Source organism: Epinephelus fuscoguttatus, linkage group LG15 (assembly GCF_011397635.1).
Source record: "Epinephelus fuscoguttatus linkage group LG15, E.fuscoguttatus.final_Chr_v1".
NCBI lineage: Eukaryota > Metazoa > Chordata > Actinopteri > Perciformes > Serranidae > Epinephelus > Epinephelus fuscoguttatus.
In genome coordinates this window covers 25,655,354-25,682,525 of record NC_064766.1, presented here as the reverse complement: position 1 = coordinate 25,682,525, position 27,172 = coordinate 25,655,354, and the positions used below count along the sequence as shown (strand labels likewise).

The 27,172-nt window shown below is 40.4% G+C and overlaps 2 protein-coding genes across 2 annotated transcripts; one reads left to right on the top strand and one right to left on the bottom strand.

Moving 5' to 3' along the window:
* Nucleotides 1-1,764: 1,764 nt before the first annotated feature.
* On the bottom strand, nucleotides 1,765-10,845 carry LOC125901932 (CPD photolyase). Its single transcript, XM_049597963.1, has 10 exons — nucleotides 10,626-10,845; nucleotides 10,071-10,435; nucleotides 9,825-9,973; nucleotides 6,629-6,811; nucleotides 6,199-6,357; nucleotides 5,429-5,627; nucleotides 3,732-3,884; nucleotides 3,472-3,593; nucleotides 2,479-2,638; nucleotides 1,765-2,382 (listed from the first exon to the last, which is right to left on the bottom strand). Exons 1-10 carry the CDS (start codon nucleotides 10,646-10,648, stop codon nucleotides 2,234-2,236), a joined length of 1,662 nt encoding a protein of 553 aa, XP_049453920.1. The 5' UTR covers nucleotides 10,649-10,845; the 3' UTR covers nucleotides 1,765-2,233.
* A 59-nt stretch (nucleotides 10,846-10,904) lies between these two features.
* LOC125901938 (UAP56-interacting factor-like) lies at nucleotides 10,905-27,005 on the top strand. The gene is made up of 9 exons (XM_049597977.1): nucleotides 10,905-11,089; nucleotides 11,255-11,395; nucleotides 12,056-12,219; nucleotides 19,494-19,642; nucleotides 19,935-20,007; nucleotides 20,327-20,382; nucleotides 20,594-20,668; nucleotides 20,881-21,007; nucleotides 23,672-27,005. The coding sequence occupies exons 1-9, from the start codon at nucleotides 11,017-11,019 to the stop codon at nucleotides 23,771-23,773; spliced, it is 960 nt and encodes a 319-aa protein (XP_049453934.1). The 5' UTR covers nucleotides 10,905-11,016; the 3' UTR covers nucleotides 23,774-27,005.
* The last annotated feature ends 167 nt before the right edge of the window (nucleotides 27,006-27,172 follow it).

Below are 27,172 nucleotides of genomic sequence, written 5' to 3'. Positions count from 1 at the left end.
AAGAAAGCACAACCTTGGGAGTCGTATCTCTTTCCCTTGAAATGAACTAACACAACAAAAGGGCCTGTAGCATGGAGGAGGTTTCATATTGTAATTTGTGAAATGGTGTTAAGTATATTTTTACCTAAAGGGGTTGTTTTTATCCACTAATACTGAAGGTGCAGTTAATTAGGTTGGGTAGAGGTGGTTTCTGTTTCTGTGCTTAATTACATCAGTTCTCGGTAAAACCACATTTGCAACTGTGATGTAACCCTGTCCCTGCAAACACCAACATGTAATACTGCACATATTTGTCTTTTCTGTTTCTCATTTGGGGAAGAACACAGCCCAACAACAGTTTCTCTATCAAATTATTTTTTTGTCATACATTTGTTGACATCTGTGTGCAGAGAGATCAAATTATTTTGAATGTTACTGATCTACCAACAGTGGTGGAATGTAGCAAAGTACATTTAGTCAAGTACTGTACTCAAGTATAAGTTTGAGGTACTTTTACTTTACTGTAGCCTACGCATGTGGCCTATGCTGTGAGCATTTATACTTGTGCGGTGGTGTGTCTGTGTCATTATGCAGTTACACCTCCAAAACACTAGTCAGTGGTGCGCTTTCTGTGAAGTGCTGTAAGTTTAGTTGATTCAAAACACACCATTAAACACACATTAAATGTGGCTTAATAGAGACAGTTTCAAACTCATGTACAAAAATCAGCTTCACTGTAACTCACAGCATTCACAGACAAACACTTGTCTTTATCTGGACACATTTTCCCCACAAATACAACATGCTAATGTTATTAGCACAAGCCTATGGCATTTTACATTGTGTAAATTAGCCTAGCAACTAATGATCTTTTCCTCAACTCATATGAAACCAGGAACAACAGCAACATTTAACAAAGGTAACGTTACAAAATTTGGCTCCATTACAACTCACAAGGTTCACTGACAAACAACTGTCTTATAGGCCTACTAAACACGTTTTCCAAACACATATTACATGCTATAAATTAGCCTAGTAAATAGCGGAGATTTCCTCTGCTCATATGAAGCCAAGATAAATCACACACAAGAATTAAAATACTATTTTTGTGGAGGCTTTATTGTCTTCACAATTTATTGTTTCTTATCTGTGAAATTAAAGTAAATAAAAGCTTTGTTTCCACTGAGGGAAATGGTGTCAGGTTACACAAATAAACAGGAGGTCTGCATTGCCCTGACATGTACTTCTGAGGAGGTGCACATTGGCAAGGCAGAAGTGTGAATGCACACAAACTATATGAAAATCACAAGCTCACCTGAAACAATTAGCCCTATTTCATGAAGCAGGTTCAACAAACTCTGAGCCTAATCCAGATCTCCAGGTTGACTGAGCCTGAGGTGAGAAACTCTGAGTTTTCGGTTCCAGAAAAAGCTGATCAGAATTAGTTCAATCAACTCTGAGTATGTTCAGCCTGAGGGAAGCGTGTTTACGGCGAGTACCTAAAGCCATGGTTTTCAGTGGCAGAAAGCAGAGTTAAAAGCAGAGCCACTTACTTCATCCCAACTGATTCTGAGATTTTAATGACCGCAAATTAAGACTTTGAACAAAAACAACAAAAAAACAAACAACACCTTCCTCCATCACCATCTATCACAGAAACTGGTAGATAATAATAGACTAGAGTGTGGCTACTCTTAATTTTGAATTAAATGTAAATGCCAGCAGTTCAAAGTGATTGTGGGAGGATGTGTGCTTGTGAGCAAAGAACAATCAAACAAGTTAGAGGCAACATGCTTTTTATTTCAGGTTGTTTAGATGAAAAATGTACAGCTGGAGAACTTTGAATAAAAAAACTGATGTAAATGAACAGAAATGGTTTGGTATAAAAAGAGGGATATTTCAAAAAGAGTTCCTCTAAAAGAACATGTGCAGTTCTTAAAACATGAATGACAATCAAGGCCTCTCTAGTAAAAGTCAACTTAATGAACATTAAAAAACACATATAAAAAAAACAGTAATAAAAAGTTGCATCAAACAAACAGCTTCTAATGCAGCTGAGTCGGGACTACAGATCATGACCTAATGTTAAATTAGGCAAAAGCACTGTACAGTTAACTATCAGTTTTGTTTTACAAACAAACAGCAAAGAATAAAACAGGAAAGGCTGCACACACACACACACTCCCTGAGGCAGAGGTGTAAGAGATAGAAGCTGTCAGGCATTTTATTCCCATCCTTCAAAGCACTTTATGTTTCAAAGGTTTTTGGGACAGTACTTTTTCTCAAACCGGGCTACGTCAAACTTCCGCAGGCAGCCTTTGTAGTTCATGTAGCGGATCTTTCCGAAAACAGGTCTCTCTGCCCAGCCCTGGTCGTGGATGCCACAAATAGACCACATGCAGCCTGCAGGAGGAACAGACAGTGAGGAGAGCATGAATTTGGGTGGGATGTAAAGTCAATAAATCAGTGTCATACTATGAATTTAATCTACTTCCTCACCGACAAACCCATTGGGGTCCTGGCCGTCCAGCTCGTAGCGATCGTTTAGGTACAGAGCGATTGAGAGCGCTTCCGCTGGTGACGTGGTCCACTCCAGAATCTTTTTGGCCCAGTACATCCTCAAGAAACCGTGCATCTTCCCCTCAGCGACCATCTGGTACTGATGGAGAGAATTCAGTTCAGTTTGTCTCTATTAGTCATATGCAGGTTCACACAGGGCCACTGACACAACAAAATATATTAGATGAGAAAATGGGCAAGCTCAGCAATAGAAGTACAAATCACAATAAGGATAAAATAAGATAATAATTAAGAAAAAATAAGATAACAAAAGATACAATAGATAAAAATAAAGATTAAATACGATAAAAAATAAAAATAATCATGAAGACAAAATAGATAAAAATAAATATAAAATAAGTAAGATAAATAAGTAAAGATAAAATACATCAAAATTAAGGCTAGATAATAAAGATAAAAATTAAAGAGAAACTAAGATAAATAAATCAAAATTAAGATAAAAATTAAAGATAAAATAAGATGAGAATAAACATAAAATAGCTAGAAATAACAATAAAATCAGATAAAAATAAAGATGAAATAGGAAGTCAATATATCTAAAAAAAATAAGGATGGATAAGAATAAAGATATAAACAGCTAAAATAAAGATAAAATAAGACAAGAATAATGATAAATAGCTAGGAATACAGATGAAGGTGAGTTTTTTTTAATTTTTTTAAAGTACAAATAAAAGTTGAAATGAAAAAAGAAAATAAGAATAAAGATAAAATGGCTAGAAATAAAGATAATGAGATGAAAATGAAGAATAAATAAATAAATATAAATAAAAATAAAATAAGATAAAAATAAAGAACATGCAAAATAAGATATAATGACATAAACAATGATATGAAATAAAAAGCAGTAAGAATCGAAGTGCAACACAGCGTGGTGAGCACGTGACATCAAATCCACTTGAATAAGAAAAGTACCTGAGCAGCGTTCCAGAGTTTGTCGTGTGTCTTTGCTTTCTCCAGCTGCTCACGTGTGTAGAGATACGGCCTCTTGTCTTTGGCGTGATCTTTCAAGGTCTTCTGAGCCCACTCATACGCACCTGAGAAACACATGACATTTTTAAAATCATAATCAAGACAGAGTAATTCAGCCTGCAAACAGATCTTAATGATGTCACAAGTGGGACTCTTATCACCACAGAGTGAACAGGATGTGATTTAACAAGATGTACACTGACCCTCCACTCTGTCGTACTTCTCGTTGTAGAAGCAGAAGTTGTCCGTCAGCTCCCTGCGCACCACCAGCTCCTCGATGAAGGAGGAGACAGAGACACCTGAAGACTTCGCGCTGTGCTGAACTTGGCATGCGACGCGCTGGGCTGACAGGTGGCCTGATGGGAGGAAGAGGAGACGAGAGGATGAGAACGGAGGAAGATTAAGATGGACAGATTAAGGAGGCCACAGTAAAAAAGGTCAGAGATGGTTTGAGTAAATTTTATTCATGGTGTTTTACTTCTTGGTATCTGACAGGTTTAGGGTTTTGATCTATTTTTAATCCTGCCTCTGGCATTTCCTCGCTGTAAATCCATTACATTTCTGATTGTGTTTCGTCACCTCCTGTTATGTCATTTTAATTTAATGTTGTCATTTTTTAAGCCTTTATTAATTATGAAGATTAATTAATTGATTATAAAGACTGATTAAAAGTAATTCATCACTTTGCGGGTAGGTAGAGGTGGGGGTTGTATTGTGTGAAGCACTTTATGTTAAATTTTACTTAAAGCTAACCTATTCTGTGATCTGGCGTCACAGTCATTTGCTTTGACCTCAACAAACAATGTCAAATATCTCAGGTACTTAAATAGCAAGCCATTCTGAATGAAAACACAGGTATACAGATGCTTTCTGGATGTCAGGGATGACCATACAACCTTTTCATATGCTCACAGTGGAGAGTTTAATAGCTCTCGAGTTATGAATCAAATGAGACAAAAAGAAACACTTTCTGTTCTGGTATAAGAATCTAATTAGAGTTTGTACTTTTTGAGCCAAGTGTTCAACATGAGTTTTGTAGGACAATCTGCTATCTGACAAATTTAAATTTGAAAACAGATCAGAGTTGACACACCAAAGCTGTTGTGAAATGTGTAGAGTTTGTCTTTTGAGGCTGAAATGCGTTTCCTCTGTGGGGTGGCTGGGCTCAGCCTTAGAGATAGGGTAAGGAGCTCAGACATCAGGAGGGAGCTCGGAGTAGAGCTGCTGCTCCTTCGCGTCGAAAGGGGTCAGTTGAGGTGGTTCGGGCATCTGATCAGGATGCCTCCTGGGTACCTCCTGTTAGAGGTGTTCAAGGCACGTCCCACTGGTAGGAGGCCCCGGGGCAGACCCAGAACACACTGGAGGGATTACATATCTTGTCTGGCCTGGGAACACCTTGGGGTTCCCCAGGAGGAACTGGAAAGTGTTGCTGGGCAGAGGGACGTCTGGAGTAATTTGCTGAGCCTGCTGCCCCAACGACCTAGCTTCAGATAAGCAGTTGAAAATGGATGCATGGAGGTCTGAGGGGCACTAATATTGATCCTTGTGGGACACCAATCAACTATTCTGGGACTTTATTTCTCTTTCAGAAAGTTTGAGCAGTAACTGAACTATGACCCAGCCTAAAGCTTGATTGCTGTGGCTGAAGAACTTTATTTTCCTCCAGAAAGACACAGAAATAGGAGTTATCGACTGATTCTTGCAGTGTAAAATATTGATTTATCAATACATACTGATACTGAATATTTTAAACTGTCTTAATATCCAGTTTTTTGCTACATACGATACAACTTTCTTGCTCTCTTTTCTCTCTGACAGTGAGTTGACACACACACACACACACACACACACACACACACACACACACACTGCCTTCTTCTTTTTTCATGGTACTACTGACCGAAGCGGATCCAGGGGGACAGCTGGCTCAGGGCGGCACTGTTTGGGTCGTTGCGTTTGGTGTCAAACAGTTTAAGGCGGACATCGATGAAGGACTCCAACATGGCCATCCCTCCTTTGGTGCCTGGCTTAGCCCACTCTGGCACTGCTACCGTTTGGTCAACTGGCAGGGAGGCCAGGGTTTTATCCCAGTCTACTGGCTGTGAGGTGAAGGTGGGAGAAAAGAGAAAAAAAAAAAAAATCAGCAGAGGTCATAGCTGACAGTGATGAGCTACAATATACTCTAGTTTTGTACAGAACTTCAAACATCAAAAGAGGTGAAGTTGTGAGTCTTTCACCTTGCTCAGACTAGTGAGGCATATCAATCAGCACTGCAGTGGATGTGCACACCCCTGCAGCCTTAATATCAAGTGCTGGGAAAGAAATTTTTAACTTTTGTACGGTATACTGTTTATATTCACTCGTCAATAAATAATGTGCAGAGGAGAGCAGCGGTTGAAGGTTGAAAGGAAGTGCTTTATTGCAGCAATCTGACTTCCAAACTCTTCGTTGATGAGCTCACTGACAGCTTACCTCCCCTCGTACTAAGCTTTAAAAACTCTCCCAAAGCAATAAATATATTGACAAAAGACAAATTATGATCATGCTGTCATAACCGATCCAAAAGTCCTTGAATGTGACATAAAAACATAAACTTCTTTTTTCTCTTTACTAAAGCATATTGACTTTTATTAATCTGGCTGTGTCCTTCACTGTGACTGCAGCACTTACTTTGGCGGTTCTTGTGGCTATGTGGGGGTGTTTCTCCACCAGAGGAAAGTCTGTGAGGAATTCCGGCAAAAGCTTTGTGATTTTCCCTCTGATCGTCCTGGCGGCGTACTCAAGTTTAGGTGATGCTACCCAGCAGGGGACAATATTGTGAGCATCAACCTATAAAAAGGAAAATAAGGTTTGTCGCTCATATAACAGATAATGAAGAAAGACTGACAGCACACATGGGCACAGGCAGTACGCATAAAACGAGAGGGAGGTCTATTACATCGTCTTTCATATCCATTTCTGCGTGAGCAAATGTGATGAGGACAACAAATAAAGCAAGAAAACAATCAGCGGATGACTGGGGAGAGATCAAACAGAACTGGAAACAAATAACCAGAATGCAGGGCATCCCATAAACACTCTCTCCCTGCAGAGTTTTTACCTGTATGAAAGGGATGTCCTTTGGAAGAGCCTTTTTTACACCCTCCAACCACTGCAGGGGCTCTCTGAGGGGGGAGAAGTCTGTCACCACTGCGCCCAGGCTGCGGTCTGACACAAAGCCGGGGAGGACGTCGGCCGCTGAACCGTGCAGCAGGTGGAACTGGATGTCTAAGGATTTGCATTCCTGTTTGGTGGGAACAGAAATATAAAGTTGGACTAGTCTGCCCTCTACGTGCCCCCAAACCTTCACCCATTACACATCTAATGTTATCTGTAATGATAGATATACTTAAAAAGATTATTACCAGCTGTGACAACACCAAGACAGCTGCTATTTCTTTCTCCTTTTGAGTCTGTGAGTGTGTGCCATCATGGCAAAACGTGCTGCTAGTGACACCTATTGTAGCAAAAAACTACTACAGAAGCCATTTTGAGTATCTTGGTGTTTATACATTTGTCTTTTCACAGAACTTAAGGTGAAATTGGCATCGCAACTGTGCATGATGCAGTTACAAAACTTTGAGGTTTGTAGTTGAGGTCACGATTAAGACTGAGTTTGAAGATGGTTGTGGACAGAGCAAGAGCGCTGAAGTAGATGGGTACGAGGTAGGGAAGGGGCCACTTTTCTCCGGCATGTATACGCCTTAATCAGAGTAAAACTAGACAATGCATGTGCGCATGCTCCACACCACCCGCGCTGGCGTATGACCCCGGAACAGACAAGACATGCTATTGTTGTAGCCCTCCAACAGCATACGGCGTTCTTGTCTGCCTCTCGAAATCACCATGATTATTAAGTGACGTAATAGGTCAGCCGGAAAGGGGGCTGTATTAACCCGCTGAAATGACGCATATCGCCACCTAGTGTTGAGGAGGAGGACACGTTCCCGTCAGTAATTCGATTTTCTCAGTTGCATGTAAACTGGGACAAGGACAGAAGTCCGATTAGACGCCAAAATCGAATTTTGAGCATAGCTCGATTAAGCTGTGCATGTAAACATACTAACTGTCACTCTTGGCCACGCTGTGCCATGCCAAGTCACGCTAGAGATGGACCTTCTCGGGAGTAGGTCCAAAAACAGCGCCCTCATGCTGTGACACCTCGCTGACTGCATTCAACACCCAATGTTCCCTGTTCTCCCCCCAAACAAGCTGTGTGTGTTGCAAGACTCTACTCCCCCCTGTCTGCAGAGACAAAGGCATTTTAAAACAATCTGTGTGTTCAGCTCTCAGTACTTTTGTAGCTTCTAACTGAATCTCTGTGGTTTAGAGTTTAGTTTCTCTCCTGTGTCCTGTTTTTACTTTAGATATCTGCTTTGTTTTACTGTTTACTGTATTAAAAGTTGCTGCTTGAAAACTCAACATTTCCTTATTTTGCTGCTTCACCATAAATGTTTTTACATAACAAAATTATAAGAGACTTTTACTGTGAAGAATTTATAGGAAATGAAATGCGTTAAAACTGGCTCAGCGGAATTTAGTTTGCAGCTTTTCATCAATAAAGGCAAGTCTACTCAAACAGCAGGGAGGAAGAGTAAAAGCAGAAACAGCCACAGTGAGATGTTGATGAAGAACTGCAGACAACAGGCTCTTACTGCAAGCCGTTGATCAGCCCACTGCTTTGAAACATCACTCAAAACAAGCCATCATCAGTTAAAGGCACACCTTGAAGAAGGTAGCCCTGTTGTAATAGAAATGCAAATCCCTGGGGTGCTAGGCTGATGACCCAAGCCAAACCAAGCCAGCTCATGACTGTTGAAAAGGGGTTTAATTTGCAGATTGCTGTATTGTGTCGGATCTCATCACAAGATGGTCTCTAGTTTATTTTAGTACTTGTTTGCTATGGCTGCAAATACTGATCATTTTAATCACTGGTGATTCTATAAAATGTTTTTCAATTGATCAATCATCATTTGGTTGTTTAAATCTTATGAAATAACTCAACGTATCTGTCTCGATTAACCAAAGCACATCTCCATATTGTTGTTTTGGCCAACCTACAGTTTTATATGATTAAGTCTGGTCTCTGCCACATTCTTGAGTGTGCTTGATTATGGGGATGTATTGTATATGAATGCACTCACCCAGTGTTTGCATGCTTTGGACTCTGTGTACCATGGTGCACTGAGATTTATGACCAACTGTAGGCCACTAACTCATCACTGTATCCTGTACACTCAGGTTGGCTGGCTCTCTTTACAATTTCATAGACATTTTCATTGGCATTTTCTTGTTTATAAAGCTATTCTTGGCCTACTTCCAGCATATGTATGTGTGTGCATTAAGCAAAAAATTTAAAATGGCTCTGCTCTCCATTCACAAAATATGTTCATATTGTCTCTACCACGTACGTACAGAGTTTGGCAAGGGAGCATTCATGTATGCAGCTCCTTATGTGGAATCTTCTGCAGAAGGACTTAAAGTTGCTCTCAATGGTTCCTCTCGGCTGTTTTAAAGCTCTGTTGCCAGTGCCAGTGTGTCTTAACTGGTCTTTCAGTGTTCTATGTTGTCTGTCTGGCCTGTCTTGGCCAGAACACTCTTGAAAACGAGATTTTTAATCTCAAGAGTTTTTTCTGGTTAAATAAAGGTTAAAAAATTAAGAAAATTAAATGTAAAGCAATGAATCCTCATGTTTGAGAAGTGTGAACCAGAAAATATTTGCATTTTTACTTGATGTAAGAAAAATGTTAGTGATAAATTTGCTGTCATATAACTAACTAATCACTTCAGCTCTATATTTAACAAATAAAACGAAAAAATGACCAATCTCAAAAGACCAGATGTGGATTCTGGAAGTAACCAGATTCTACCCAACTTAAAAGCCACGGATCTTTGCAGAGCCTGCATGTGTTTGGTGGTATTGTTTGATCTGGTTGACATACAAATAGAATAAATGCCTTATGATGGATTATTTTTCTGTCAGTCATGCTAATATAGACAAAACAAGTGCACTACTGCATTGGATTTTGGATTATTAACTTTTGAAGACTGAGTTTTAACAACTGAAACTTGATCATATGATCAGGTTTCATGGGAGGGAGGATATTTGAACCATGGGCGTGGAGCTGCACGGAGCAGGCTTACATTGAAGGCTGCTTTGGAATAAGTGTTTTTAGTAAGGTTTTCCTCTGGGATTTTTTTTTCGTATCATGATTCTTGGCTTGTGCTTTTGAAAACAATATCATAAAAGGCATTACCTTTGCGATTTCTTCCAGGCCTTTCAACATGAAGCTGTAATGTCTCAGAGTAGACAGTTTGGATTTTGGGACATACAGGCAGAAACAGACATGCAGAGGAAGGTTCTCCTTCAGAGCGAGCCGCTGGGCATGGATCAGCGCCCAGTTGTCTAAGACAAAGGGAGAAACACCCAAAACATGTAGCCAATGGAGACATGGAAAAGAAAACTCATGTTCTATTTACTGGTAGTTGTTTCAAGTGTTTACCTTGTACTCTGTGGTCTCTTAACATCCAGTACAGGACCCCCTCTGAGCCCTGCTTGATCTTCTGACTGTCAGATATATAACGGATGCGCTTTTTGTTGAATTTCATCTCCTTCATCTCAGTCCTCTGCTGCTTCACTTGGTCCTTTAGCCAGCCCCCTGCAGCCTTCTCCTTCACCTCCTTCATCATGGGGGCCACCTTCTGCTGCTTAGCACTGGGCCCGTCAGCTGCAGCAGAGGCTGACTTGCGTTTTTTGTCTGACATGATGGTTTGAGTGGTGATTGACTCGGTGAATACTGAGGTGGGTCTCTGATGAATGTGGGCAACGAGCCTCAAGTATCGCCTTGGAGCAACGAAGAAGAATGAGCTGCAGGAAAACAACAGTGATAATGGTGAAAAAATTAACACTGCGTCCAGTTGCAACACATTACAGAAAACAAGTATTATAAAAACATGGTTATGTTTGAAACACCAGCCGCATGTTAAATGTTAGACAGAAGCCAACAACCGGAAGCTATTCATTTATACAGCCTGGCGCTTTTGAAGATCCAACTTACCTCCTACAGATGCAGTGTAACATGCAAGGAATAAAACTTTAAAATAAATCTGGCAGAGGTGTTTTAACGCTATCTTAATAACAGCAGACGAAGCAGCTAGCTTTCTGCGAGCCCAGTTATGAAAAACACGTAAGCGAGCGTCGTATTTCCTTTTATGCAACCAGTTATATGAGCACGCTGGTGTTTAGGTTTTGTAACACTGTTTTGGTGGGCTTCAACTACATTGCCCACAATGCAATGGGGTGTCTCTACAGCGCATGCGCGTTGCCGTTTACGCTCGGGGGAGGATCCTGTGGTAGCGTAGCCTCAAAAGGGACGAACAGCTAGCACGACTGCAGCTAAATACTATTGCATTTTTCTTTGCACTCGGGGCAATTTGTTGTTTTAAAGTATGAACGAAGGTGATTTTACAGCAGCTCGGGGGAGAAAACCAGCGGTTCTCGACAAAGTCGACATGTCATTAGGTAAGGTCCTCGATAGTAAACACTAACGTTACTAAAATAGAGTGTAAGCTAATGCTAGCTACTAGCGGGTGGGAGGTTGTCTGTAGCTAGCTAGCTAGCTAAATACATCTCATTTGAGCATTCAGGCGCCCCTGTTTACTCTTACACATGTGATAAATTTAACAGATGACATCATCCGGTTGAACAAAAAAGAGCAACAGTTGAAAAGGAGACAGGGCCCAGCGACACGCCGACCAGTCAAGAAGAAAGGCCGTTTAACCCAAGCAAAGGGACTTACACCAAGAACTGCTGGAGCTTTCCAGAGAGGTGTGTGTCAGTGCTTTCTCAGTTGTCATTTGCTTGATTTATATGCAGACAGATATGTCTAATTATTTGTACGAACAGATAGACAATCCGTGTGTTAATGTGTAATCTGTAACTATAAAGTAACTTCCACAAATACTAAAAAAGATTGTAAACTCTAAAAATGACTTTGCAATTAAGATAAGGTAAACTTTATTGATCCCTCACTGGGGAAATTCACATTAGATAGATCTATTATTAAATGGATTTGCAAACTTCCACAAATAAAGTAAATATCTGTGAATAGGCTTAATAAATGCACAAATAAATTAAAAACATTTGTGACTATCTTCTTAACGTTTACAGCTTTCAACGGATATTTGTGATTCCAGTTTTTATTTGTGAATCTCAATTCTATGCTTGTGTCTTTGTGTTTTATGCTCACTAAGTGGTATGTTTGTTTGTTGTTTTATGTGCAGATCTGTTTATATTTGCAAAATATTATGATGAGTTTACAAACCTTTTTTACATTTGTGGAAGTTGTTTTATATTTACAGATGACGCATTTACACGCAGATTGTCTGCTCACACAGACATTTAGACAAATGGATCTCCGTACGTTGGTAACCTTTTGCCTTTTTCTGATGAAACAACTCTGTATGTTGCTAATGTTATCTTTACCAGGAGGTGGCGTTCCCCGAGGAGGAGCATCTAAATTAAGAAACAGAAGAGTCCCTCCCCCACCTGTACGGCGAAAGGGTCAAGGGGTTATCACAGGACTGGCAGCCAGGCGGCCAGGTGCCCTGCTGAAACGAGTTGGCACACTCAACAGAGCAGCAATCAACCAGGTAATATAATACTGGAGTGCACACAAGACAGGGACACATGTCTGGGCGCTGGTGGTAGCCTCTGGTTTTGGCTTGAATCGTCACTGTAGGCTGCTGGCAAATGAGTAAGAGGACATGTGCTCAGAATGTAGGAATCATCATTATAAGTCCTTCCTTTTGGACTGTGTCATTGTAATGATGTGAGGTGTCTGTATTGGAGGGTATCTGATTGTTGGTGCACCACATTAACTTATTTCCCTGTGTAAATTCGTTAGGAAGAGAGGCTCATATACAGTAGTGCTTAAAGTGTGCTGGTTGCGGGAAAAATGCAGGTCACCCGGCCATTCATGTACACTAGGTGTGTGGCAGTGTAAACAGGAAGCAGACTGCCTACTTTGATTTGGTTGCATAGCTACAGAAAGTACTACGTAGATAGCAAAAAGGAAGACCAGAGATTACTTTGCTTAGGCCAAGGACGAGGTGGATCTGTTACTGAAAATACCATGATGAGTATAAGGTGGTCTAGGTGGTGGAAAACAGGTTGGGAGTCATTGCAAAGCAAATTCAGCAACATACTAAAGGGATGGCGGGAGTATTATCTATCACCAGAGGAAGCCGTGGCAATGAGAAAGGAGAACCCACCCAAGAAGGGAAACCTACCCTAATTAAGAGTTCTAATATGTTATGTCTATGGAAAGTTTAATTTGTGATCATGAGCAACTCTTTCTCAAAGCCACAAAGCAGAGAAGTAAGTCTCAAACATGTGATGTCTTAAGCCCTTTTTCTACTGCACAAAAAACCACTAACAGCTGCTGACACCTGGTTTTGTAACGTAATAGGAAAAGTTACAACCAACATTCACTCCCAGGTCAAATGACTGTGCTGTAATCAGTGGTATTCAGCTTTGGCTCTGATTGGCATTAATGGAAACACTACACCGGGTGAACGCGCTAATTTTGGCGATGATGCGCCACCATAAAATAACGTCTGTCTCTGCCCAGGCAGCGCTCAAACATTGATCTAAATTAGTCTGTACCAAATTTGAAAGACAGACTGAATAAATATTCACAATATTAAAAGAAGTAACCACCGTGAAGTTTTCACAGGCCTCCATGCTGCTCTCTGTGTTTACTAACCTGCTTTCTGGTCTATCCGTGACATTGAATGTGACACACGAAAAAAAAAAACCAAAACACACAAAGGCATACTATTCTGCTTCAGAGCCGTGCACACAGATCGCGTCTACTGGCAATGGGAGAGGAGTCAATCACCTATTTTTTTAGCGGGTTTATTCATATTGAAAAACTTGTGTAGATGCGCAAATATTGGTGGAAAATGAGTGGCAGAGTATAAAGGATGGAGCAGCTCCGTAGACAATGAATTTTGTAGACCCACAGAATGTGTTTTTTCTGCCCAAATAAGCTTAACTCTATTGTAATGTTCTCAGTTCTGAAATAGAGGTCTGACTCATACACTCAGACCATTCCCCTGGGTGCTCTCAGTGTCATCTAAAACATCTTTCCCATTTCATTGTCTATGGAGCTGCTCAAGGGGTGGGGGAAAATTGATACAGCATAGTGCGGAGATTTTTTTGTGTGGCAATATTGTATCGTCACACAGTCCCAAGTATGGATTTTTTTATATATATATATATATATATATATATATATATATATAAATAAAATTAATATTACAAATACAAGTTAAAGTTTTGGCGGCCTACTTGAATAATATAATCAATTGCTTTTTTGGTCCTCTAGATACATTTTGCTGCTGTTTAAAAAAAAAAAAAAAAAAAAAAAAAAGCTGAAGTGAGACGAACAGACTGAAAACGTCACCTTCTTAGATAAAACAGATGTTGACAAAGTTTTCCTTTGGGGACATAATTTACAGTTGAAAAATTGTAATAAACATACATATACACATATAGCATTTTGCAACATATTAAAAATCTTAGTAATATTCTATTGTGGATCTAATGGTGATTCCTACCCCTAAGCAGCTCTAGACGTTATACCCTATGACATCAGAAATTTGAGTTTAAGCACTCTTGTTTTTTAGATTTGGGTGAGAGTTTCTCATTTTTACTATTATTTTTAGACACTCTCATACCCTAGGAACAACATGTATGAAATCTGAAAATGGTTAAAGTTCCCCTTTAATGTTCTGAATTGATATGTCATGACTAACAAGACCCAATCGGGAAGTGAATGTGGGTGTCTGTATCGTCATTTCCAAAAGTCTCTGTCTGTGCCTGTGCAGACTAAAATGCAAACCTGATATGCAGCGTTTTCAAAGGTCTCCTTTTCAGAGGTTCCGAAATACCGGAGTAGTATGGACACTGGGTGTATCTGTAGCAATAGTACTGCATTTTAAAACAAAAATGTATTGGTGTGGTTGTAGACTCTATCTCTTGAATACAAAGTGTAATGGGGAAATAATATTTAACGTAATAATGTCAATGTTTAGCCTTGTTTAGGTTGACAAACAACCCTCTGTCCTGCTGAAATGAGAGGTATAAAATGCACCAGCCACCACGCCAAGGCACACTAAACCTAAAAGAAAGAAAAGGAAATGATGATTGAACATTGAGAGCATAATGATACTTTATCTATGTGCTGCTGATACTGCACTCAAGCTTGACCAGCTTCGGCAAAGACCTTGTACATCACTAGCTGACAAAGACTCAAGAAAGACACAGTTCAAATACTTCTCAAAGATGTCTGCATTTTTATTTGTTACCTTGGTAACCAACACCAGTCTTGCTCCTCTAGTTAACAATCAGACACACCTACAGACCGTACTCCTCCTGCTTTAATGACCTGGATCCACATTGACCTTCATCACGCCCAGAGGCAGAGTTTTCTCCACATCCTATCGCCTGGCAACAGACATCATTGTCTGGTATCCGGAACAGCGAATTTGCTCCCCCTCCTGTTGTCTGCTCTAGATGAGTCGACCTTAGAAACTTTTCCATTTGTTTCCCATCATCCCGGAGTTCTTATCTAGTCGAGGCAAGAAGGGTTTGATAAGAATCTCGGCAGATGCAATTGTGACTTTGAACTACCGCAGCCCGCCACATCCCTGATTTTCTATTAAACTTCAGTCAGTTATCATTAAAGCTGTGTTTTACATACTTAATATTCAGTTGTGGCGTCTCACTTGGGCAGTCATTACTTTTTTCTTACTCTTATCAAAGTTATCTTTAAATTCTAATTATTTCCAAACCACATACAGAAATTCAAGTTTGATCTCTCACACAGTGAAATTCAGCAGATATACATGCAGAAGATGATTGGGGTGAATGGGTGCTATTATGGCTCAGACACACCAAACCAACATCAAAGAAGTAGTGGCAACTAAGGCTGACTGTTGCGTTGCCTCACGTCACCTGTGTCTCGGACAAAAAGTTGCACTTCAACGCTTCTAAATAGACAAGTCTTACAATATCACCTGACATGTTTTACTTCACTCCACTACACTCTTAAAACTCTGGCAAAACCAGTATTTTGACATGGATACACGGTGTGGACTTAATATGATGTTAGTTTCAGGTGGATACATTATTCATCCCACCTGGAAATTGCTTAAAGTGGACGCAGTTTCAGACTGAAGATGGAAACGGAGTGTAATGAGTTGTCTGATATCTGACAAATGTCTTTCTTTCCTTTCAGTCCCAGACACACCAAAACAACTTCAGAGAACTAGCAGTGAAGGCCCCTGATGTTGCCATGTCTCAGCCAAAAAATTGCACATTTACACACCGTAAAGATTACAGCTGACATACGTTTTGTGCCTGCTTAATAGGAATCACGATTCCATACCAGCAGGCAGTGGTAGTCTGTATTCGTCATTCAAAAACAGAAACCGGAAGACCGTCTTGATGCTAGTTAGCCAGTTAGCACATTAACAACACAAGCCACTGTAGAAAGAACAGAGCATATTTACTGTGCGCCGATGAACAGTAACACCAACCACCATGAAATGTTTCTGCTGAAGAACTCAGTAGCTGTGTCTCAAGGCTGTGTGACCAAGGCTGTCTCATTTTGAAGGCTTCATCAAATGCGGCTGAGAAATGCAGCCTTCTTTCCCGGAATTTGGAGAATGCGTCGGATGAGTCCTTCGTGGCGCAGCCTATCCAAGATGCATTGCGCGCCGGTGACGATTATATATTAAGTTAACTAACAGTTTACTGTTGTTAACATTTCTGTTAGCTAGTTTACCTGATATTGGTCCTCCATCAGCCTGAAATATATCAAACAGTGGTGTCTCTGGCAGTGAATCATCTCCTCAAGTAATAAAAAAAAAAAATCTATCTATCTATCGATCTATCTATCTATACACACAGTACAGGCCAAAAGTTTGGACACACCTTCTCATTCAATGCGTTTTCTTTATTTTCATGACTATTTACATTGTAGATTCTCACTGAAGGCATCAAAACTATGAATGAACACATGTGGAGTTATGTACTTAACAAAAAAAGGTGAAATAACTGAAAACATGTTTTATATTCTAGTTTCTTCAAAATAGCCACCCTTTGCTCTGATTACTGCTTTGCACACTCTTGGCATTCTCTCCATGAGCTTCAAGAGGTAGTCACCTGAAATGGTTTTCCAACAGTCTTGAAGGAGTTCCCAGAGGTGTTTAGCACTTGTTGGCCCCTTTGCCTTCACTCTGCGGTCCAGCTCACCCCAAACCATCTCGATTGGGTTCAGGTCCGGTGACTGTGGAGGCCAGGTCATCTGCCACAGCACTCCATCACTCTCCTTCTTGGTCAAATAGCCCTTACACAGCCTGGAGGTGTGTTTGGTGTCATTGTCCTGTTGAAAAATAAATGATCGTCCAACTAAACACAAACCGGATGGGATGGCATGTCGCTGCAGGATGCTGTGGTAGCCATGCTGGTTCAGTGTGCCTTCAATTTTGAATAAATCCCCAACAGTGTCACCAGCAAAACACCCCACACCATCACACCTCCTCCTCCATGCTTCACAGTGGGAACCAGGCATGTGGAATCCATCCGCTCACCTTTTCTGCGCCTCACAAAGACACGGCGGTTGGAACCAAAGATCTCAAATTTGGACTCATCAGACCAAAGCACAGATTTCCACTGGTCTAATGTCCATTCCTTGTGTTTCTTGGCCCAAACAAATCTCTTCTGCTTGTTGCCTCTCCTTAGCAGTGGTTTCCTAGCAGCTATTTGACCATGAAGGCCTGATTGGCGCAGTCTCCTCTTAACAGTTGTTCTAGAGATGGGTCTGCTGCTAGAACTCTGTGTGGCATTCATCTGGTCTCTGATCTGAGCTGCTGTTAACTTGTGATTTCTGAGGCTGGTGACTCGGATGAGCTTATCCTCAGAAGCAGAGGTGACTCTTGGTCTTCCTTTCCTGGGTCGGTCCTCATGTGTGCCAGTTTCGTTGTAGCGCTTGATGGTTTTTGCGACTCCACCTGGGGACACATTTAAAGTTTTTGCAATTTTCCGGACTGACTGACCTTCATTTCTTAAAGTAATGATGGCCACTCGTTTTTAACCTGACTTCTGCACAACACAACTGATGGTCCCAACCCCATTGATAAAGCAAGAAATTCCACTAATTAACCCTGATAAGGCACACCTGTGAAGTGGAAACCATTTCAGGTGACTACCTCTTGAAGCTCATGGAGAGAATGCCAAGAGTGTGCAAAGCAGTAATCAGAGCAAAGGGTGGCTATTTTGAAGAAACTAAAATATAAAACATGTTTTCAGTTATTTCACCTTTTTTTGTTAAGTACATAACTCCACATGTGTTCATTCATAGTTTTGATGCCTTCAGTGAGAATCTACAATGTAAATAGTATACAATAGTATAAATAAAGAAAAAACGCATTGAATGAGAAGGTGTGTCCAAACTTTTGGCCTGTACTGTGTGTGTGTGTGTGTGTGTGTGTGTGTGTGTGTATATATGTATGTGTATATATATAAATATATATATATATATATAAATATATATTTGTGTGTGTATATATATATGAATATATATATATATATATATATATAAAAAATAAAAGGATTTGGCTGATGTCAATCGTGAAGGTCGCGTCCTTCAAAGGCTGCAGCCCCTGAACTAAGACACAGCTAATGGCTAAAGAAAAGTATACCTTATTTAACAAGTTAGTTACTCTAACGCCCTCTTGACCTCAGCCAATGCGTTCCTCACTTCCATTTCTCTCCTCGGGTGCTCTGCCATCTCTGACGCCTATTCAAAATGCTGAATTGCCTGAAAAACAGCCGACTGGTGCCAACAATGTGGCACACAATAAAAACTCGGGTGGCAGATGCTCACCGATAACAAATCATTGACCAAAGGCCGATCATCTGCTTGATGTGTCCTTAATTTGTATATTAGTTACTCCACCAGTGTTACATTGGATTCATGAAGATTTCTTGCATTCTTAGACAGTGAACAAAGAATCCAAAAACTGAGAAAATTCTTGATGAACGGAAGTAAAAGAGGTCTGTGTGTAACAGCAGCAAAACTATATCAAAACATACATTTACATACAGTTTACATACAGTTATCCAGTTGAATGGTCAGTACTTTCCAAACCCAAGCATTTTCACTAAATCCTTATTATTTGAAACACTTGGAACAGCACAAGTGCACTACTCGTCTTTGTGTCGATGTGTTTTAGAAACTGACATATTAGCAGAAATGTATGTGCTTGGAAAGTACAGAGCATATGACTGGATAAATAAGACTCGGATTATTCTGCACAAGCTGTGCGAGAGTTAGTAAACAGATTTTTTGATGTACTTTTGCTGTTGTTAAACGTGGTCTCCTATGACTTCAGTTCATCAAGAACACTCTGTTTTTGGATTCTTTGTTCACCAGAGGCATTTTAGAAAAACAAAGTTTTCCTCATGAATTTAGCGTCACCTGGGGTGAGTAATTAAATGATCATTATGGGGTTGATGTGTTCCTCGAAGAGTTTCACGATAAAGCTACTGTTCTCTTCTGTCTCATTGCTTTCAGGTTTTTAGTATCAAGCCGCATCCCACTTGATTTCAGACAGCAATTCATAGATTCAGCATAGTGCATTTATTTAAATCAAGGCTCAATGGTGGTTCTTAAACATGGTCAGAGCTTAAGTCATCCTCTACCTTAAAATTGGCATCTGATTGTGCATCGCTCATGTTCAAAAGTAGCATGAACTATCAGTGTTGTCTTATTTTTAGAAGTAGTGCAGCTTTTAAAAGTTTTGCCTTTGGTGATACCGAATCCTTCTACAATCCACTGCACCTCTGTTTTCAGAAAGCAAGACAGAAAACAAAGCCCTTCATTCAACGCACTGAAGCCCCATACAGGAAGCCAGAGGTACAGAGGCGGCCGTACAGGCAGCCTGATCCACACAGAGTCCAGAATGCAACAGCGGTCAGGAGACCGTTTCAGCTGCGACGACGGTGAGACCATTGTCTTCTTCTGTACATTTGTATGGTGTACTTGTGTGTAGCTCTCTCTGAACACAAGGAGAATTGTGGGATTGGTGTCTTTAACTGTCATCACACACACATACGACTCCAAAATCTGGAGAGTAGTTCCACTTCAAGCATGTATAAAGGAATAAAGACTGATCTAAATTTGCTGCTTTGTGTGGTGCGGTGTGTACCACATCACACACACACAGTACACTTTGATAGATCGACACTGAACGTAGCTGGATTTCAGTCCTGTGTTTGTGTTGCTCTCATGCAGACCACTGCCGCCTGTCCAGCAGACTCAGAGGGAAGCACGACAGGCCACGTTTCTTTTCCACAGAGGACTCAAGGTACATGTTGGGTTGTGTGTGTGTCATTGAGAGTTGCTGAATGTGCTGTATATTTTGATTAAACTAAATGCTTCATACACTATTAGCATGTGTACTATAAAGCGTTTTTCTCAGCATTTTAAGTCTTATGCTGTGTTCTAGTCAAAGTCAGAGGCCGGAATTTACCAGTTGAAATTTCCAACTTTCAATCTCCTAAAGGGACTCTATCTATGTTCGAGTTCTGAGTTGTCTGGAACGCAGCATTAAATCTGTCTCAGACTAAATCACTCATCAATAGACCATTATGTTTATTCTTTGTATCCACTGCTCTGTGTTACAGGTACAGGCCCAGGTGCAAAAGCCGAGTCCTCGCAGTCCTCCAGTCAGAACTCGGCAGTGAGTATTCTCAGATGTCAGAGTTTATTTTGACTCTAGTCATAAATGTCTAATTGTTTGTGTTCCTCAGTCGTATGTGCGTGTATGATGAAAAGGAAATCGCACTGAGGATATGAATCATTTGGAGGGGAAAGAAGACCATTGTTTTCCATTTTTAGAGTCAGTGTCTGTGTTTGCGTAATACAGTGCAGCTCCTCTGTTTGTCCACCAGGTGGCGCACATCGACAACCAGCAATGGGATCTTGACCGTTTCAATTGACAACCCCACAGCCAGGACTCAGCCTGAGTAAATGTCTCAATCTTTGCACACTGGTGTCAGATCATGTTTGTTCCCACATGTGCATCATTTTGTTAATACCTAGTAACAGCTGTATTCGTGTATTTTACGATATACATAAAGACATTTGAAGATATTCACGTTGGTTTTGACTTTCACACCAAACATCACACACGAGACGCCTGCAGATGAAACTGACTGACCATTTGACATCCTCGTAGGCCTCCCACTGCTTGGACTCTGCATCCTCCAGCTGTCATTTCTGCTCCTGTCAAGGTGGAAACAGCAGAGAAGAAAATACCAAAAGGAGTGCCTCTGCAATTTGACATCAACAGTGTTGGAAAACCGGTGAGAGCATGCTGCTTAAATTCTACATACTTAAATCAGGATTCTTGCGAATTCTTAAACTCTTAAAAGGCATTCAAATCATTAATCTAAGAATGAGGCCTTAATTGGTATTAAAATACCCTAAATGAATCTTTAAAATGTCTTACAAATGCCAAGATATGGAACGTAGGATTTTATTCATCTTTATTTTTCCCCAAGTTGCATTGTAAAGTTGCAAAATAATTGGTAACATCTATTTTTATGCCTTATGTGCCGGTGATAGCTGTGGCCAGAGGCATTATGTGTTCGGGTTGTCAGTTCCTCTTTCCCATTCTCATGTACGCTTTATCTCAAGAATGTCTCAAGTTCAAATTTAGCACAACTGTCAACATGGACTCAACAATGAACTTTTAAGATTTTGGGGGTCATGGGTCAGAGGTCAAGGTCATTGTGACCTCATCTGTCTCATGAATGCGATATCTCGGGAGCGGCTTTAGGGATTTTTGTTTTAAATTTTGTGCACAGAGTTCCGGGACTCAATCATAAGCTGATTAGATTTTAGTGGTCATGGGTCCAAAGTCAAGGTCACCATGATCTTGCGCCCATCTCATTTTGTGTTATCTAAAGAAGGCCTTGAGGAGATTTCCTCAAATTTGACACAAACATCCACTTGGACTCAAGAATGAACTGATTAGAATTTGGTGGTTAAATGATGGAGTGATGACATTTCATATCCCAAAGGTCGACTTCACTGTGACATCATAATGTTCTGCAAAAACACTTCCTGGCCATTACTCACCATCCTATCTCAGGAACAGAAAGAGAGACATTTGGTCAGACGCTGAACTGGTGACACTAATCTTGAGTGTCCACCTTGAAACTGTGCTGATTGTACAGATCTCCTGTGCTGCCGGGGGAAGATGTGTGTGAAGCGTCCATGTTTTCACAGACATGGATGTAGACTGTAACTGCAAGTTGATGGCAAAGTGGTATTCTAGATTTAAAATAATTTAACGAATGCCTTTTGCATTAATGAGGAGAGGGAGAGACACTGTGCTGCTGCCAGAGGAGCCGCTGAATTAGTTCCCTCTGAGCGGTAACTCACTACAAGAGTCTGAGAAGTCCGGACGCCTCAGTTTATTCCACACTACTGAAGCTGCTCCTCTTTTTGGAACCACCGCAGAGTCAGTAATAATTTCGGTTGAGTAGCCTTCCACTCTCAATCAAATCCTCCTCCTCTATTGACACTTGTAGGACAATTCTTAAAACGTACATGTTTTCAATGTACTTTGGTTGTTTGTAGTGGTTTTCATATTTTAGTATTTTAAAACCTTTTTTACGTATGTAACTGTTCTTACCGCTTTAATTCTATTTTATCCACCTTATTCCTGAGGGCACTACTGCAGAAATGATTATGGGCGCAACTTCCAGTGAGACAGTGGAAGTAGCAGTAAGCCAGTTAGTCCCATAGACTGTGATTAGTCCCAGTGGCTACTCTTGGTGGCTAATCGCCAACGCTGGTTCTTTTCAAAAGTAATTTGCCTTCAGTTTCATAAATACTGATTTGTTTCTTAACAAATATTTAACTAAACTCTAAAATGTCTTTACAGAGCTCTGGTACCTGTTGCACTGTCCCTGTCTGTAACGACTAACAACCAGTCTAAACTCAATTTTGTCTTCGGGCAACTGTGTGTTGAACATGTAACCAGAACAAAAAAGGATTGTTCCTGTTGCCAAAGGTACCGTTGATATGAGAAATAAAACCACAAGAGTTTCACGAGACATAGCGAAGAGAATGACACTGACAAGTCCGTCACTCAACGTCAGTACATGATATCCCTGTCTTTCCCCGTCTGACTTCATTCTCAACCTACATTAGAAAATTGCTTGTTTTAAAATAAACTCAGCAACAAACTATAAATATGTGTTTAGTCATTAGGGCTGAGAATGTGTTACTGATTTACCGTACTTCTTTTATGTCATAGAAAAAAAAAAAAAACGCCAAAAGTTATTTCTTTTACGACCACTTTATATGACTATTACTGATGACTGCTGCTACATTCAGCTTCATGTTTCACTCAGAACAGTTATAATAAATCAGAAGTTAAAAAAACGTGTAAACTGCGTCGTTAACGCAAACGAGCGGAGGATTAGCTGGGAAACATCACATTTATTCACTTTAAATGGAGCTACAGTTAATACTGAATTATGTTAAATCTTTGCCAAATGTGTTAGTATCTCTTAATATGTCATCATAAATCATCTTTAGAAGGAGCAGATGTTTACCTTAAGCTAGCTCGGGCCATGTTAAAGTGAACAATATTTTAACGAACCAAGGCAAGCTAATTGCTAGTGTGCTCGGTTGATTGAAAAAAAGAGAACAATGCTTTGAGATGGCTGTCAGAGATGGCACAAGTATAGATAAAGCTATAACAGGTGGTGTGTTCCATGTTTTATTTCCAAATTGCTCTTGGAAAGAATAATCAAGTACTCGAGTTCAACGCCGGAGGTAACGCACATAATTCGCGCAAGGTATCACGGGGGCTAGGAATAAGGTGGATATTTGTGTCATTCCTTTATTCTGTACAGCACTTTGGTCAACTGCGGTTGTTTTTAAATGTCCTACATAAATAAACTTGATTTGATAAAAGTTAACATGTTTCCGGTGTCCTTTTCTTTCCACAGCAAACATCGATCACCCTCAATGAGCGATTCCGCATCCTGAAAGATCGACGCACCGCCACGGCACACATCAGCAAAGGCAGCCGATTTGTCACTGTGGGTTAGCAGACAAGAAAACAGGCAACGAGTAGATAACACTCCGAAGACCTTTCGTCCTGCTCAGACCCACACAGTGAACCCCACCTTTGTGACGGATGGGACGTGCGGACCCACTGACTGACTTTACTAACAGGAGGGAGGTGACAGTGGGGCGACAGGCACGACGGCTCGTCTGTGAGAACTCAAGTGTGCAGGTGTCAGTGGAAGGGTTTGTTTAAAATAAGTTCCCATTCATTGTCGATATCATTGTACTCCGCTGTTTGTATTGTGGATGTCTTTACTGGGAAGGAAGGAGCTTTTTTTCCCTCCACTTTGGACTGGAACAGGTGACACTATCATGAAGGCCGCTCGGAAGTATTTCTTTTCAGAGAGGACCTCTATGTATCTGCTCGGGTGGCACGTTTGTCTCTATACCTTTTTTGTTTTTTTGGAATTGTTTTGTAATGTTTCTTCAAATAAATGAGTTTCTCTTTAAAGATCTGGTATACAGCTTCACATCAGTTCGGAGCACACTGTGTGAAACGCTTTGTCTTCTCCTGTAATCAAACAGCGCCATCTGGCTGTCAGATATAAACCAGCCACCTTCTTTCTAGCAGGGTAACTCAGCTTTTTTTCAACCTGAACTCTAATTAGGGGTTCAATCCTGACATTGTTTGTCCTGTTTTTGCAAAACTCCAAGGACATGTGTCGTAACAGTGGTTAAGTACGTGTTATTGTGAAACAGCTGAATAGAGGTGCCACAAGCTCCAAACAATTACTCTGGCCTTGTGCAAATTTGGCTGTAAATCAGTCACAGTTTATCCAAACATCTCCACCCAATGGATATTTTTAATAAAGCTGCTGAAACATGCCCTCAAATGTTTCTGCAGTTGACCACAAGGGTCATCAAAGGAGAGCATGGCTCAGCAGAGATTTGGTTGTAGTTGAATAAGCATCTCTCTGATTGTCAGAGAGCCTGTGGGTTAATAATGCAAGTGTTGTGAACTGTCAAAGGTTTTGATCCTTCCCAGCTTTCAACTTATAAAGGTCCATGCCGGCTTGAACCCCTGAATCACAGCTTGCGGTTATATATCCTCAGGTATTGTGTTTAATAGTTTTTAAGATTGTATAAGGCAGCAGGCTGCAGTGGAACCACTCAGGGCACATTCACGCTGTCAATGTACGTCCTTTTTCTTTCTTATTTCTCTTGGACCCTTACAGAGAGGCCTTTTCTTTAAAGCAGGGGTGTCAAACATATGGCTCAGAGGCCAGAACTGGCCCGTCAAAGGGTCCAATCCAGCTCACTGGATGACAGTTGTGCAGGCTGAGAGGTGCCATGAGCAATTTAAACAGTGAGTAGCTTTCGTCATGCTTAATGCTGCTTCAGAGGCTTTTCACCCTGACCAGGAGACAGTTCTTTTCTTTCACTTAAGTGTGATGTGGTGATGTTGGGATTACTACACAGGAGTGGAAATGTACAGAAAAATGCACATGTAATGACATGAGTAGTCGACAGACTGAATGTGGAAAAACTGACAAATATTGTTGAAATTGTGTTTATTCCTCTGAAGACCTCACAGGCTGTTTGTCATCTGTTTCGTAAATGATTAGCGTTTTTAAAATGTTTACTGGTTCGGCCCACCCGCGATCAAATCGAAGAACGAAAATGAGTTTGACACCCCTGCTTTAAAGATTTAGATCCTTTTTTGTTTAACCAGAAACATCCCCATTGCCAAACCCACCAGACTCCATTTAAAAAAACTAGTAATTTTACTGTGTATAGAGCCAGCACATTTTCACATCTAAGTCTGTAAACTAAGGGTTTATTTTAACCAAACCAGACCTGGTGGTTGTTGGAACAGTGAAAAGACAAATCAAGATGGTTTTTGTGGGATTTATTGGGTTCCTATCGACTCTAGATGAAGCGTGTTTTATGGTGATAAAATTACTGATTTTTTTAAATGGAGTCTGGTGGGGAGCTGTTTCTGGTTCAACATCTACTCTTTAACAAACAGCTCTCTCTGTAGGGATCCTTTCAGTAATGTTGTCAGACACTTTAAAAACAATCTGAGTCTGTCAGTGCCAAAACCAAACACTTACAGGAGACATTAATTGATGGTGTGCAAGTGCCTGGTGTTTACATTGCAGCCTTTTTTTGCTGCTGGTTGAAAAATGCTTAAGTCCTTTTTAATGTGGCCATGAGAAGTACTTGAGTACCCAGAAAACACACGTACACACTTTTGGCATCTATAAGTGTGTCCTGAATCTTGCTCTTGTACAACAGTGGTTCCCAACTTAAGGGTCTCAACCCCCACTAGGGGCCGCCAGAGCATCACAGGGGGGTTGTGAAGCCTTCTAGATTTTAGATGTGTAAGAAAACGTTTTAAAAAATATACATAATAGGCCTATATATCAGCATTTCATTCATTTCTGTGAGGAAAACTAAATGAAATTGTCTGGGAATAACCTGTAATAATTAATCCAAATAGCTTGTTTAACAGTTAATTCTACAGTTTATCAGCTGTTCTGTACTGTTACATGAAATATCCATGAAATATGTCACTTAGTCAGGGGTACTGGATGATATGAAGGAGGCCCCTTCAAGATGAGGGTTGGAAACCACTGTTTTAGAGGGTAAAAAGAAGATCCAGCGCTTTATCATGAGCAATTTGAGCTTCCAGATGTTGGCACATATTTCACGTAGTGTTCCAGTCAATTGTAAAAGGTTACAAATGTTCTCAACACTAGACTGTTTTACACTGCATTGTTTTAATAAACCGGTTTATGCAACTTTGTAAGAAAAGAAAACGGACATATTTTGGAATCTGAATATTGCTTTTATTTAAATACATTAAAATTTGCAATGTAACAAAACTATTGGCATATGAAATTCAAACACCATTTAAATGAACAAAACATGGCTCACTTCATTTTTCTGTGACTAGTGTCAGTAACACTAGGTTATTTTCCTCTCCGCTCCGCATCATTTCACCCCCTCCCTCCCCCTGCCCCCATTTACACTGTTCACAGACTATCTTACAATAAGAGTGCTGAATAAAAATGAGGTAAGAAAGTGGTTTGAAGATTACAGATCATGCAGAACATGCCAAACAGCAACAAAATATTTTGTGAAGGAGGAAGTAACAAAAAAAAAAAAAGAAAAATACATGAGTGTGCATTTAAAAAATAATCAATTTACACAGCTTTGCATCTTTGGTTACAAAGTAGGTTGAATGATTTCACAGCTTTCCCCCCCCCCTACACCCCTCAGGAAAAACATCGGGAGAAACTAACATGAAGGAGGGGGGTGATGGCAATACTAATTCACTTTGTTTAGTTAAAAACTACTGACAGAATTGAGTCTTCATCAAATACCTCCTGCAGGCTCACGTTAACATTTGATGTCAGCGGGTGAAGAGTCACCCA